The 13,927-nt window shown below is 43.7% G+C and overlaps 1 protein-coding gene across 1 annotated transcript in view; it reads right to left on the bottom strand.

Moving 5' to 3' along the window:
• LOC105025489 (E3 ubiquitin-protein ligase RNF123) overlaps positions 1–13,927 on the bottom strand; it is a 125,207-nt gene that overhangs the window by 93,955 nt on the left and 17,325 nt on the right. Inside the window, exons 21-30 of the mRNA XM_029125368.2 lie at positions 13,313–13,413; positions 12,893–13,085; positions 12,173–12,318; positions 10,038–10,121; positions 9,662–9,769; positions 9,325–9,502; positions 8,646–8,720; positions 5,607–5,694; positions 2,518–2,605; positions 1,028–1,112 (exon numbers count right to left, since the gene is read on the bottom strand). Coding sequence (XP_028981201.1) covers positions 1,028–1,112; positions 2,518–2,605; positions 5,607–5,694; positions 8,646–8,720; positions 9,325–9,502; positions 9,662–9,769; positions 10,038–10,121; positions 12,173–12,318; positions 12,893–13,085; positions 13,313–13,413 — 1,146 coding nt within the window. The remainder of the gene's footprint in view (positions 1–1,027; positions 1,113–2,517; positions 2,606–5,606; positions 5,695–8,645; positions 8,721–9,324; positions 9,503–9,661; positions 9,770–10,037; positions 10,122–12,172; positions 12,319–12,892; positions 13,086–13,312; positions 13,414–13,927) is intronic.

Below are 13,927 nucleotides of genomic sequence, written 5' to 3'. Positions count from 1 at the left end.
ATCATTTTACCATGGTGTTCTTAAAGATTTCTTTGAGCATCTTTTGGTCAGCTCCTGTCCTGAAGTTGGAGGGCCGACCTGGCCTACCGTAGATTTCCAATGGTGAGGATGTTTTTTAATTTGTAGATGATCCATCAAACAGTGGAATGAGGTACTACAAATTGCATGGAAATTAGTCTGTAAGCCCTCCCAGACTCATGGGCATCAATAATCTTTCTTCTCAGGGCTTCGGAAAGCGCTTCTGTGTGTATCATCTCACGCATAGGGCTAAGACCAAACCAGGCCAAATTCCGAATATTTATGGAAGAGTGGACCGTCTAAGGATTCTAAATATTTTCTTCTTAATTGCACCAGTTTGGTGTACATACATTTAGTATTTTCTGAAGTGGTAGACTCAACGTCAATTATGACATCTACTGTATGCGAGTCGTTTGACAACACACAGCGAGAAACTCTGCCTATTTCTAGAGATATTTTTACATTTACATATCTATGATGTTAGCCCCAGTACTATTAACAGTGTGGCCTGATCTGCCTTCATATCTTTGCAACACTTCACTGTTTCACATTCTCAAATTAGGAAAGTGATTAGTATTATTTTTGACTTAGTTGAAAAAGTAAAGCCTCTGTTCTTACCATTTCACTCAGACATGCATTCAAGCAGAACACATATGCATAAACACAAAAACGCGTGTGTGTTTGTGCACAATGAACACACACACATGTAACGGGAAATATCAGTGAACAAACAAGAAGGATTTGATAAAATAAGGAATAAAAAAAACTGAGAAGCATGGCCTCAAACTGTTAACAGGAATAAAGTTAAGTTCACTACAAAACAGGGCACTTGGCAGAGGAGCGCCAACATTGGACTTACTACAGACATACAACAGAATAGAACAAAGACAGTACAGACAGACAAGAGAAGTTAAAGCGAGGAAGAGAGAAAACAGAAAAGGGAGGAAGAGAGTTTGAAAGAGAGTAAACAGAGGAGAGAGAATGAGAGAAGACAGAGCGAGAGACTTACTCTGCAGACTGGGTAGGTTGGCATCCTCTGGTTTGGTTTTCAGCAGATGGGGTAGTCGGGTGTATCTGTATCCAAAGCCACAGCCCTGGAAAGGTCAAGAAACAACAGAAAATACATGATCTGATAGGGTACAGTGGTCAGGGACCCCTTCTAGACAACGGAAATCATGATGTGACGGAGTAGAGGGTCAAGAGGTCAGGGCCCTACTAGAAAAAATAAACCATGGTGTGACTGGATGGTGAGGTCAACAGGTCAGGAACTTTTTCTGGTAAACAGTAACCATGACCTGACTGGGTAGAGATGTCAAGGATATCTTCTAGATCTTACATATAAACCATAAACCTGTTATAACGGAGTACACTTAGCAGCAGGGAGCCTGACTAGTTCATCTGAGCAATTAGTTAAAAGAAAAATGTAAAAATACAAAGACTTATTGGTTCAATGCTAACACATGGAAAGAATTTGATAAAAAAAAAGAAAACCTGTGTTCCAAATGTACATTCTACCTACCATACAACATACCCACTAACGACCGGAATGCAGGATTACATTCTACCTACCATACAACATACCTACTAATGACCAGAATGCAGGATTACATTCTACCTACCATACAACATACCCACTAACGACCGGAATGCAGGATTACATTCTACCTACCATACAACATACCCACTAACGACCGGAATGCAGGATTACATTCTACCTACCATACAACATACCCACTAACGACCGGAATGCAGGATTACATTCTACCTACCATACAACATACCCACTAACGACCGGAATGCAGGATTACATTCTACCTACCATACAACATACCCACTAACGACCGGAATGCAGGATTACATTCTACCTACCATACAACATACCTACTAATGACCAGAATGCAGGCTGACTGGACTTGGGGCACTGTTCAAAATCCCTAACCAACCACATTGTCCAAGGACAGCAAAACAGCTATAACAAACCAAATTAAAAGGTGAACAAAAAGACAACTCCACCACAGGGGGAAAGAATCAATGTAAATTGGAACGCTACCTTGCCCTAACCCGGGCGTACTGTCGTAGGAGACCTGAAAAACCTTCACTATATATAGCCTCAGTGAGCATGGCCTTGCTAGGGAGGGCACCCCCCCACAAAATGAGGTGGAAAGGAAGCGGCAGTTTCTAATCTCCTGCCAAATGGATGACCACAACATATTTTCCTCGGACCATAATGACCCACAAAGAATCGGAAATCAAATCAAACTTTGATGAACTCCCCCAGCCTGAAAACCTAAATGTGTAAAACCAGAAGTGGGATCTATGATCATGAGAAACAGGCAGCCAGTAGACAGCAAACATCCCAAATATTGACGCCTTTATTTTCCCCAGTCTAAAAACAAAAAAGCAACGCAGAGAGAGAGAGACAGAGAGCATTGAATGCATTCACAATTCCTGGAGGACATGTACTGTGTGTGTGTGTGTGTGTGTTGCCAGGTTCCTTACCCTCCACAGCCGAACTAGAATCCAGTTGGTCTGAGCCCAGGGCCTCTGTTCATAAGGAGCCAAAAGGTTGGTCATCATGGCCACTCGTCTAGGAGACAAACACACGTTTACAACCGGGACCAAATAACCTCACCCCCTGGCGTGATTATGTACCAACAGTGGATATAAAAAGTCTACACACCCCTGTGAAAATGCCAAGATAAATGAACTTTTTCCACTTTTAATGTAACCTATAATGTGAACAATTAAAAAACAAACTGAAATTTTCAAGGAGGGGAAATGAAAAATAAAAACCTTACAATAACCTGGTTGCATAAGTGTGCACACCCTCTTAACTGGGGATGTGGCTGTGGGATGTGGCTGTGTTTAGAATGAGTTTATTTTTTTTTTAGCAAGGGTTAGTGGTGAGGGAAGGGTTAACTACAGGCATAAAGGTTAGGTCTCTTAGGGTAAAGTGTGGGTTAAGGCTAAGGTTTCTGGATCACGATTTGGTTTCAAGTCCCCACAAGGACAGAAAACAAATCTGTTCATGAGTTTCTGTTCCAGGCATTTGATCCATATTCCAGAGCTGACATACTTGATTAGACTTGTCAGCTAATCATCAAGCCCTTGATTAGTAGATAAGCTGTATCTGTCCTGGGCTTTGGTGTGGTCTTTAAAGCAGACAATTTAGAGAAATATAGTAGGCTAGAATATTTAGGACCAAACTACTGTCCTTAACTTTAGCTTTTACAAAAACAAAGTCAATGGCCTTTTGTTTTTAACCCTGCAATGAGGGATATTTTGCCTGGCCAGAATGGACCATTTCTTTAACCCTGAACTTCATAAAATGTGTAATTAAAATGTTTTCTATAATTAGTTGGCCTTTTTTATTGTCTCCCACTGTTAACCTACCAGCTACTGTGCCCTTTAAGGACATTTAAACAACTTGAGATTGTTTGTTTGGGAGAAAATACATGCATCACACCAAGCAGGAGCAGCCAAACTCTAAGTTAAAGAATATCGATTGTCTACAGCCTAAGGCCAATGGATCCAAGAGAAAGAGACAGACATGGAGAGGGAGAGAAAGAGAGTTCAAATGTTTATTGGTTCCACAAACCCAAAATACCAGACACTTAAAATAACAGAAACTTGAAAATAAAAGATTCAACACCAAACCATCCTCCTCAGTAACTGAGAGACAGGGGGGAGAGAGACAGGGGGGAGAGAGACAGGGGGGAGAGACCCTTTCCCCTACTTACTTTTAATTTTGATTGTTCACTGTTCTGTTTTCATTTATTTATTTTGTTTGTTTTGCCTATAATTTTAATATATATTGATGTTTGCTTTGGCAATGTATGTAGTAACACATTCCATGCCAATAAATCCATTTTTATTTAATTGAAATTTAATTGAGAGACAGAGAGGGGGAGAAAGAGATATATATATATATATATATATATAGCGCGACAGAGAGACATTTTCTTTCATTTTGATCTGCTTTGTTGGATTTCTCTGCTGTCTGGCCTACATTCCTCTCTTGCCTTCTGTTCTGCATATAACATGTTTATTGAAATATGCTTTAGAAAAAAGATACAGGCTAATTACTGTGCAACATCCTGCCGTGGCCTGCGACAAGACTCCTTTACATACACTGCTACAAGAATCCTTTACATCCACTGCGACAAGACTCTTTTACATCCACTGCGACAAGAAACCTTTACATCCACTGCGACAAGAAACCTTTACATCCACTGCGACAAGACTCCATTACATACACTGCTACAAGAATCCTTTACATCCACTGCGACAAGAAACCTTTACATCCACTGCGACAAGACTCCTTTACATCCACTGCGACAAGACTCCTTTACATCCACTGCGACAAGACTCCTTTACATCCACTGCGACAAGACTCCTTTACATCCACTGCGACAAGACTCCTTTACATCCACTGCGACAAGACTCCTTTACATCCACTGCGACAAGACTCCTTTACATCCACTGCGACAAGACTCCTTTACATCCACTGCGACAAGACTCCTTTACATCCACTGCGACAAGACTCCTTTACATCCACTGCGACAAGACTCCTTTACATCCACTGCGACAAGACTCCTTTACATCCACTGCGACAAGACTCCTTTACATCCACTGCGACAAGACTCCTTTACATCCACTGCGACAAGACTCCTTTACATCCACTGCGACAAGACTCCTTTACATCCACTGCGACAAGACTCCTTTACATCCACTGCGACAAGACTCCTTTACATCCACTGCGACAAGACTCCTTTACATCCACTGCGACAAGACTCCTTTACATCCACTGCGACAAGACTCCTTTACATCCACTGCGACAAGACTCCTTTACATCCACTGCGACAAGACTCCTTTACATCCACTGCTACAAGACTCCTTTACATCCACTGCTACAAGACCCCTTTACATCCACTGCTACAAGAACCCTTTATATCCACTGCTACAAGACTCCTTTACATACACTGCTTCTTTACTACAGAAACAATGCCAAACCTCTCTGAGACGGAAATCTGTTACTGGCCTCCCAGATTCATGGTTAATACTAAACGAGCTACAAGCCGAGACCAACTAATCACATTCAAAAGGAATGCGGATTGGACATTCTATAACCCCAAACCGGACCAAGACGTTTCCACTGCAGCGTGCCAAAAAGAGAGGTGGTCACTAAAACAGTTCTCTACATGGCCATCGGGGATGGGCAGATAATCTGGCAGGTCTCCCGGCGTGGCCATGCCCTTTTAACTGGCCCCTGGCTCTGAAAACCTATAGACAGCAGAATTTCAACAATTGCTCCCTAACCTAACCATCAATAACCTAACATTCATGCCAAAATAGTACCTAGCCCTAAAGCCTAAGCTGTGAAGTCTAAACTTAAAAGTAACCCCAATTCTAACATTAACCCCAATTGTACTTTTGACCTAAACTTAATCCCGTAGCCAGAAATTGATGTTTCTTTGTGGGGATTGGCAAAAGCTCTTAATAATTACTCAAGTTTTACTGTCTTTGTGAGGTCTTTGGGTCCTAATTCAATCAGTGAAAATCAAAACACACACACACACAAAACTTACTGTTCTTCTGGGATCCTTTCCACAGCCCTGAGGGATTGCGGGTAACAAACATAACTGGCTAGAGCCTGCATGAGGGAGTCTTTTATGTCTACAGAAAGGGGAAGAAAACACACAAAACAGAAACATTAAATAACTATTCTTTAAGAGACAATTTAAAGGGCTAATCAGCAGGTAAAACCAATTGTTAACCTCACCAACCAAATTGGTAAATTGAGCTGTCTCTATTAATTTATCATCAACAAGCACTGGACTAGCACAAGCTTATAGTAAGAGCTAATGCGGGGTACCAGAGTTAAACTGAGCTCTTGAAGCAATTAAAAAAAACATTCCATAATTATCAACGATTACATTCAATTCAGAAGTACAGGAATTATGAATCAATGATTTGCCATAGAAAGTTCTGGAGGCATTTTTGTAGACCACCTCACACTTTGTTTTGATCCTCTAATTACAATCTAGTTTGAGCCAATGGCGATTTTTGTTTGAGCCCTGGGACTAGAAAAGTCCAGTAAGACCACAACCAATGAGCACCTTTAAAGACACAAGACTCTGGGCTCCTGCCCCGGGATAACAACATATGGCCTGCGGGTGAACACCTGAAGGGTTCCAGTCTGATTATCTCCTCAAAGTTCAGTTCTATACCAAAAGACTCTTCGAAAAAATGAACTCCCATAAGGTAGCTTTAAGTGGACACAGCTGAGTTGCTTCATATCTACAACAATAACTGAGTGCTAAGAAGTGGCAGAGACAGATTCATAACAGCCCCTCTTATGCATGAAGACAAAATGTCAGGACTTAACTCTGATGAAGCAAACACTAACAAGAAGTCGCATAAATAAAAATAATTATCACGTATCCCCTGACATGCAATCAGAAGAACCCAGAGTCACGCAGCGCTGAGCCCATCAAATAAAAACACTCTCCGAGTTCCTAATGACACCCTCCTCTCACTCTGACTCAATTCATTAACAAGTCAGGCAAGACTCCTTAGATAAACTCAGTGCACAGGACCCCAGCTGAAAGCAGCACACAATGAAGGAAATAGAGCGCCCATCTTTACTTACATAGTGACAGAATAATTAATAGCACTGACGCAATTGCATTCCCATGCTATTTAAAGGTGGTATGTACCGCAATAATTACAATGTATCTCAGATGACGGACGGCTTATAGAGTTACAACACAGTTACACTGTTATTAATAATGAAATATTACTCTCAGCGTAGGATGGGACAAGCAGCGAGAATGCAAATGAGAATGGAATATCACATATGGTTTCTATACTACTATATCCCATCAACTATATCCCATTCAATACATTTTTTGTGTGTGATCTATTTAATGGCGGTTGAGAACTGCATTCTCATGGTCTCTGGTGGTTATGGTGATGACCCTTTTGGCTGTCATTACAAAACCAATCTGGGCCGGGGACAAACTGTTGCTGTAACTCTATATGTAATACGTGACACAGTCTGTGTGATACCTGGGTCTAATGGACCGACAGCTACTGTCCTTTCTAATTTCAGTTCAAGCATTGTCTATAGCTATGTTTTTAACATAACGCACTGCTTTATAAACATAACCTGTTTATTCTGGGCGATTTCAATAACTATCTATGCATATCTATATCAGTCTATGCATATCTGTGGCTATCTACGTAAGAGGTTTATGCCTGTATTAGCAGGTATTGTTGCACTGTTTATAAATAGATTTATAAAAGATGGTTTTCCACAGTATAGCAGAACGTCTAACACTTTGTGGCTGAATGCCCACGGTCTGTTCACGGTACACTGACGGGGAAGCGGTCTACATGACCAAGCTAATTACCTGCTCCACTCAAGGCTGAAATCTCAAGGAGGACTGACTGATAAGGAAAGGTACTTAATGCTTGGTTTGAAGGGCAGATTGTTCTCCAGCCTAGTATCCTGTCACAGCGGTCTTCTGTATGCATAATGTTAGGAATCACTCAACCATTAAAAATGCAGACCTCATCTGCCTCATCCGTTTTCTGAATTTCCACATCAGAGAAGACCTAAATGCGATTCTCATCACTGGGCTATATGGACGAAAGGAATGTTCCAAGTCCTTGCCATCTGGTACACCATAGGCTTATCAACAAAAGATGTTCTAATAGTATTTGAAACCATAGTCTGCTGAACACAAGTAAAAAATAAATAATAATAATAATAAAAAAAAAAAAACACCTCTCACATGACAATAAAAGACTAACGACAAAATGTTTTGGGTTATACTTTTTCATTATAATTAATAATATTCAAATCAAAGCAAATACCCACAGGTGAAGTTCAAAGCAATTATTTTAAACAGGATTATTACAGACGAGCCAAACGGAGTAGAGAAGCAAAAGTGCAGACACAGAAAACACACATTATATTTGCCGGCCCGAAGCTCAACAGTGAAACTTTTAATTATCAGTTTATAAAAAAAGAAATTAATCCCGGTGAAAAACGGCATGCCCAGGCACTATATTAAATCTACTTTTCCCATTAAAACAGCTGGCAACAGATGAGTCAGTCCTCCTGTGTTACAGGGAAGCTCAATTTATCCTGCGAGTCCAGGTAATGGGACGGGAGGAGAGAGGAGGAGACATGTTATAGTGTGTGTGTGTGTCTCTCAGGTCATGTATAAACGTTGTGAGGTACCACCATGCTGCTGGAGGGAATTAAGGGACCGGGATGCACATAAACGCCTCTTCGGGTAAATGGTCCCCTCTTCGGGTAAATGGCCCCCTCTTCGGGTAAATGGCCCCCTCTTCGGGTAAATGGCCCCCTCTTCGGGTAAAGGGCCCCCTCTTCGGGTAAAGGGCCCCCTCTTCGGGTAAAGGGCCCCCTCTTCGGGTAAAGGGCCCCCTCTTCGGGTAAAGGGCCCCCTCTTCGGGTAAAGGGCCCCCTCTTCGGGTAAAGGGCCCCCTCTTCGGGTAAAGGGCCCCCTCTTCGGGTAAAGGGCTAGCCACTATTAAACGCTGTTGATTTGCAATCTGGTTTGAAACGTGCAGGGTTGTGAACCCCATCCACTCACCTGTCCCAACAATCCGGGGGTCAGCAAAGTGGTTTGCGAGAATAGCAGCCAGTTGAGTGAGGGTGTCCTCGTAGCCTGGGGACAAAGACACACAAACCACCGAAGGAGTGAACTGACAACATCGAGGAATCAGAAGCACAGTGTTTGGTCACGGAGCTTTGTTTTTGTGTTACAGTTTCCCTTCAGGGAACCAAGCTGGGTTCCTTGGGAAACTGCGGATGAAAAAAAGCAAAAATAATAATAATAATCATAACAAAATAGGCTTTTAAAAAAAATAGAGTGTTTGATATTATTGATAGATAGCCCCTTCCTTCACTGGGAGCTAGCCCCTTCACTGGGAGCTAGCCCCTTCACTGGGAGCTAGCCCCTTCACAGGGAGCTAGCCCCTTCACAGGGAGCTAGCCCCTTCACTGGGAGCTAGCCCCTTCACTGGGAGCTAGCACTCGGGCATAGAAATTACTGTGTACAGAAATTTAAAACTATGCAGCCAGAAATATTTTACAGAAAAAATAAAAAAATTAAATCCAATGCACCGAAACATAAGAAAGCATGACCACTGGATTGGGATAAGGGTTCAAGTTGGGCCGCAGTTTTGTGTGTGTGTGTGTGGGTGTGTATACACGTATGTTTGTGTGTGTATGTATGTATGTATGTGTGTGCGCGCGGACGTGTGTGTCACCTGGGAGCTCATCCATGCAGTTGGAGGGGCTGAAGTAGTTCTTGAGGGCACTGTAGCTGTTCATGGCCACATTGAGGTAGAACTCTGGGGTGAATGCGAACAGCGACCCTGTGCGGTCTGAGTGCTCGATGGTGCGAATGCAGACCCTCAACAGCCAGTACACGTCCAGCATCTTCTCCTGCCGGGGAGGGAGACACCGTTACCAAGCAACATGTTATTATGTCCAGTGTTGGATTTAAGGAACAGTGGATATCTTTTAAAGTATAGTGACCCCTGCCCTGTCACCACCCCCATCCACAAGGGGGCAGTAGAGGGTTGACCTGAGGTAGCAGCGTACCTTAGAGTAGATGGTTGCGTTGATCCAGGCCAATCTCCTGCTCAGGTGATTCAGCTTCTCAGCAAACACCTTCTGACTCTTCTGGAGCTCCTCCAAGATGTCTGATCTCTGATGTTGAGAAAGAAATACCCAAGGTGTCATAAAGAAACCAGGCCCAAACCGCAGATCCTCCAAGATGTCTGGTCTCATCAAGGCCATTTACAGAATAACAGACGCCTGGTCTCTAACAGGTAACACAGAGAAGCATAATACTACCATGATACAACACTACAGTGATATAACTCTCCTGTGTCCTTCAGAGCCACAGCGAATTAATGGACCGTTAGATTCGAGTCCATAGCCAGATTAAATGTTGTTAATAGTGGGTGTATTTTACTCTTCCAGGACAGCGTGCTATCTTCTCCTCCGTGTCCTTCAAAGCCACGGCGTATTCATGGACGTCATCCGATACCACCACCATCTGCAGGGACAGACAGAAAATATAGCAAGCAGGTTAGTGACCTTAATGTAGCCTTCTAGCTCATGCTCTTATCAAGAGAATTAGAATGAGGGGAATGGCCGTTTGCTAGTCATATTGTCAGGGTTACAGGCTCCAAGCTCAATCTTTTAAATGGTTCTTTCACTGGAAAGCACTCATCTAGCACCATCTCACCTTTTAAGTAACGGACACAGACAGGTGGAGGCAGAGACACACAGACCGGTGGAGGCAGAGACACACAGACCGGTGGAGGCAGAGACACACAGACCGGTGGAGGCAGAGACACACAGACCGGTGGAGGCAGAGACACACAGACCGGTGGAGGCAGAGACACACAGACCGGTGGAGGCAGAGACACACAGACCGGTGGAGGCAGAGACACACAGACAGGTGGAGGCAGAGACACACAGACAGGTGGAGGCAGAGACACACAGACAGGTGGAGAGAGGATGAGATTGGGAAGGAGGGAGGGAATGGTACGTGAGAGTATGACTTCTCTAAGTATTGGTCCCAGATCTGCATGATCGTACTATACATTCAAACACCACTAGCTGCATGGTTTCTGAAAGACCAGTCAAATAGCGGCAGCATTACCAAATGACAAACTCCAAGTGGCACACGTGAAGAACACAAATTCTGTCAAGAGTCCTTTGAAACTGACAGTCCAGTGCTTCAAAAGATACCAATCTTTGCCAATAATTGCTCTCTTGACCAACCAGATAAAACCCACTGCCCATAAATACATTATCGTTCTTTTTAAAATAAGACACAAAAATAGTGAACTATGAGAGGAATAGGGTGCCATTCAGACTGCACATCGAGGCAAGGGCAGAAAGTGCTCCAGTAGCCAGTGTGTGTGTGTGTGTGTGTGTGTGGTGGGTCTAGGTACAACTAGATATCACCAAATTAGACTGGGGAGTGAATGAAATACAAAACTGGAAGCCTTCCTAGAAGTACCTTCAGAGGAAAGACAATTGAGCCCATTTCTCTTGCCAATATCTGCTGTTCACAACATATTAACCTCAAAGCCTTAAAAGCTCTGTTAAAGACCATGAGGCGAACAGGTAATCTTTAACACGCCAGGTATATCGGCGAGTGCTGACAGCTGAACTTGACAATAAGCTGGGCTCAGAACACGGCTGTACCAAGGTCATTTACATCTGCACTGCTGCCACAGCAACCGTGCGTGGGTTTTGATTTGAACGTGCACAAGTGTGCGCGCGCGCGCGCGCATGTCTGTATGTGCACGTGCGCACGTGTGACCGGGGCAAACGCAGGCAGTGCTGAGCTTGCACTGATACAGTTGAAAGATTTTTAGAGACCCATTCACTCCATGATGAAATGTGCCAGAAGTGGTCATTTTCGACTTGACTCAGTTTTGGTCCTGAGTCCTTTGAGAGCGAGAATAAATTCAATGGAATATGAACCAGTGGCAGAACATCAAAAAGGCAAGAGTATATTTCAGCAATACAGCACAAGGGGTCTGGGATACGGCCAGTATACCACAGATAAGAGCTGCTCTTAGGTGCGACACAGCACTTAGCCACCACAAACCCGGTCATTGTGTGGACAGCTGTTGTCTTACCGGAAGGTCTCCTCTGGAAGTAAAGGGGATATTCATGATTTACTCCCACCTGGTGGAGGTTAGTTGAATTACAGCAACGACACATTCAAACCACACCACCCCTTCTACACTCAAAACATTTGGGAATAGAAAACATTTTTATTCTCTACACAATTTCTTTAGGATGTGCTTTCGTATGGACCCAAAATTATTTCCAGTGGGCAGATTTTGTGAAAGACTATGACATCACTATTTCTGCAGGAATGCATCCTTTCTCGTATTACACACTGGCCTGTTAAGATCCCCCCACAAACCCTCTACTTCCTAAACTCTTAAGTACGTTGAACTAGGCCAACAGTAAACTAAACAGGCAGGTGTGATTTAAAATCTCACACCTCGCCATGACCTTCCAACCTGTGGACACACCATCCTGCTGGAGCTCGTCCAGACCACCCGGTCAACATCTCACCTTGCCCAGCTGTTGATGAACGCTCAGGTTGTACATCATGACGATACCGTCCAATATCTCCAGCAGAGACTTCTCTGTGATTGGCTGGTCAGGCTCTTCCAACGGTCGCCCCAGCAACAGTCCATCGTTACCATGGCTTCCCTCGACTGGGCGTGAATAAAAGGGAGGCAGGGAAAAGAAAAGAAAAGACAGGGGGTGAAGAAAGAGAAGAAGATGAATCTAACTCAAGGAAGGCTTTTGTCTGGCTGTTTCCATCGCGGCTCAGCTTAGAAAAACCCAGCCCGGGATGAAAGCAGGTGAAAGGTGTCGGAGAGACTTCTGGAGGTACTGAAATGATTCTCACACTTATCCGCAGATAATTGTTGTCCAATTTAGCCTCCACGTCTTTAAACTAAGCTCTACACTTTACCATGATGGTTGAAAACCAGTCAGGAAAGAGAGAGGGGGAGGAGCGAGTGAGAAAGACAAATCCATTAGAAACATCCCAATATAAATTCAAGGTGGCACCAGAGACAGTACAGAAAGGAGACATCAGACTTATAGACATTTCCTCATTATTTTAGTCTACTTTTTCCACTGTGGTTTATGTACTGTCACGCACTGAAGCACTGGCAATCCCTCCACTAATCAGATCAGCGCCGCCCGGCCCAGATAAAACAAATAACAAGGCTGTGTCTCTGAGTCTGATCACTTTTCTATACAGTCTCTGATAGAACTCACTGTCCTCCTCCGTTCTCTGCTCCACGGCCAGGGTGCGAACCTTGACCTTCTCGGGGGGCACCAGGGGGCGCCTGGGGGTCATGAGGCTGACGGCAGCCGTGCTCAGGAAACGATTAGCCCGGCCGAGCGTCGGAGAACTAAGCCAGCTGGGTCTGGCCAAAGCTCCGCCCATGGCTACCGCACCGAAAGGCCTCTGTCAACACACACATTTCAGTCAAACATCACACCAGGACGCCCTCAAGCATGTGACACAGCTTCTTCCGGACCTGTAAAGTATCTAGGCTGGCCTTGTTGTCGACACATACATTTGGTCCCAACACAGTACATGTCAAACATAGAAAGAAATGCGGGGAATGAAATGTTACGTTTGTCTAACGTATGTGAACCTCTCCAGATGACGTAGTGTTAGCGTGATCGTACCTGGGCAGCTCCACTCTCCTCATCTTCATCCAGATCGTCCATGGAGGTAGCCTGGATCTCAGCCGGGTCAATAATGATGTTGGCTTTGGCAGCCAGGTCATCTAGAAGCAAAAACACACAGCAGACATCAGAACTAACCTATCCTTTAACAAACATGACAAATCCCGACTAATCATTCCATTATATACTGGTTTTGAACCAGTAGGGCCTTTTTGTCCTTGAGCAAGGCAATACACAAGTATTCGTTTCGCTCAGACAAGTTGGATTAAAAGCCTAAAGTCAGGTTGTAGTTGACTCAGGTGTGCAATTATTCATACCAGTTATTCATACAGATTTGAATGTCAACATCCGCAAGGATACCGAGACCAATCAGCGAGCGGTGATGTCAAAAGAGTCTGGAATTGTTTAAGAATCACAACGAGCGGTGATGTCAAAAGAGTCTGGAATTGTTTAAGAATCACAACGAGCGGTGATGTCAAAAGAGTCTGGAATTGTTTAAGAATCACAACGAGCGGTGATGTCAAAAGAGTCTGGAATTGTTTAAGAATCACAACGAGCGGTGATTTCAAAAGAGTCTGGAATTGTTTAAGAATCACAGCGAGCGGTGATGTCAAA

This window comes from Esox lucius, chromosome 2 (assembly GCF_011004845.1).
Source record: "Esox lucius isolate fEsoLuc1 chromosome 2, fEsoLuc1.pri, whole genome shotgun sequence".
In the NCBI taxonomy this organism is placed as follows: domain Eukaryota; kingdom Metazoa; phylum Chordata; class Actinopteri; order Esociformes; family Esocidae; genus Esox; species Esox lucius.
This window is presented reverse-complemented; position numbering and strand designations above follow the sequence as displayed.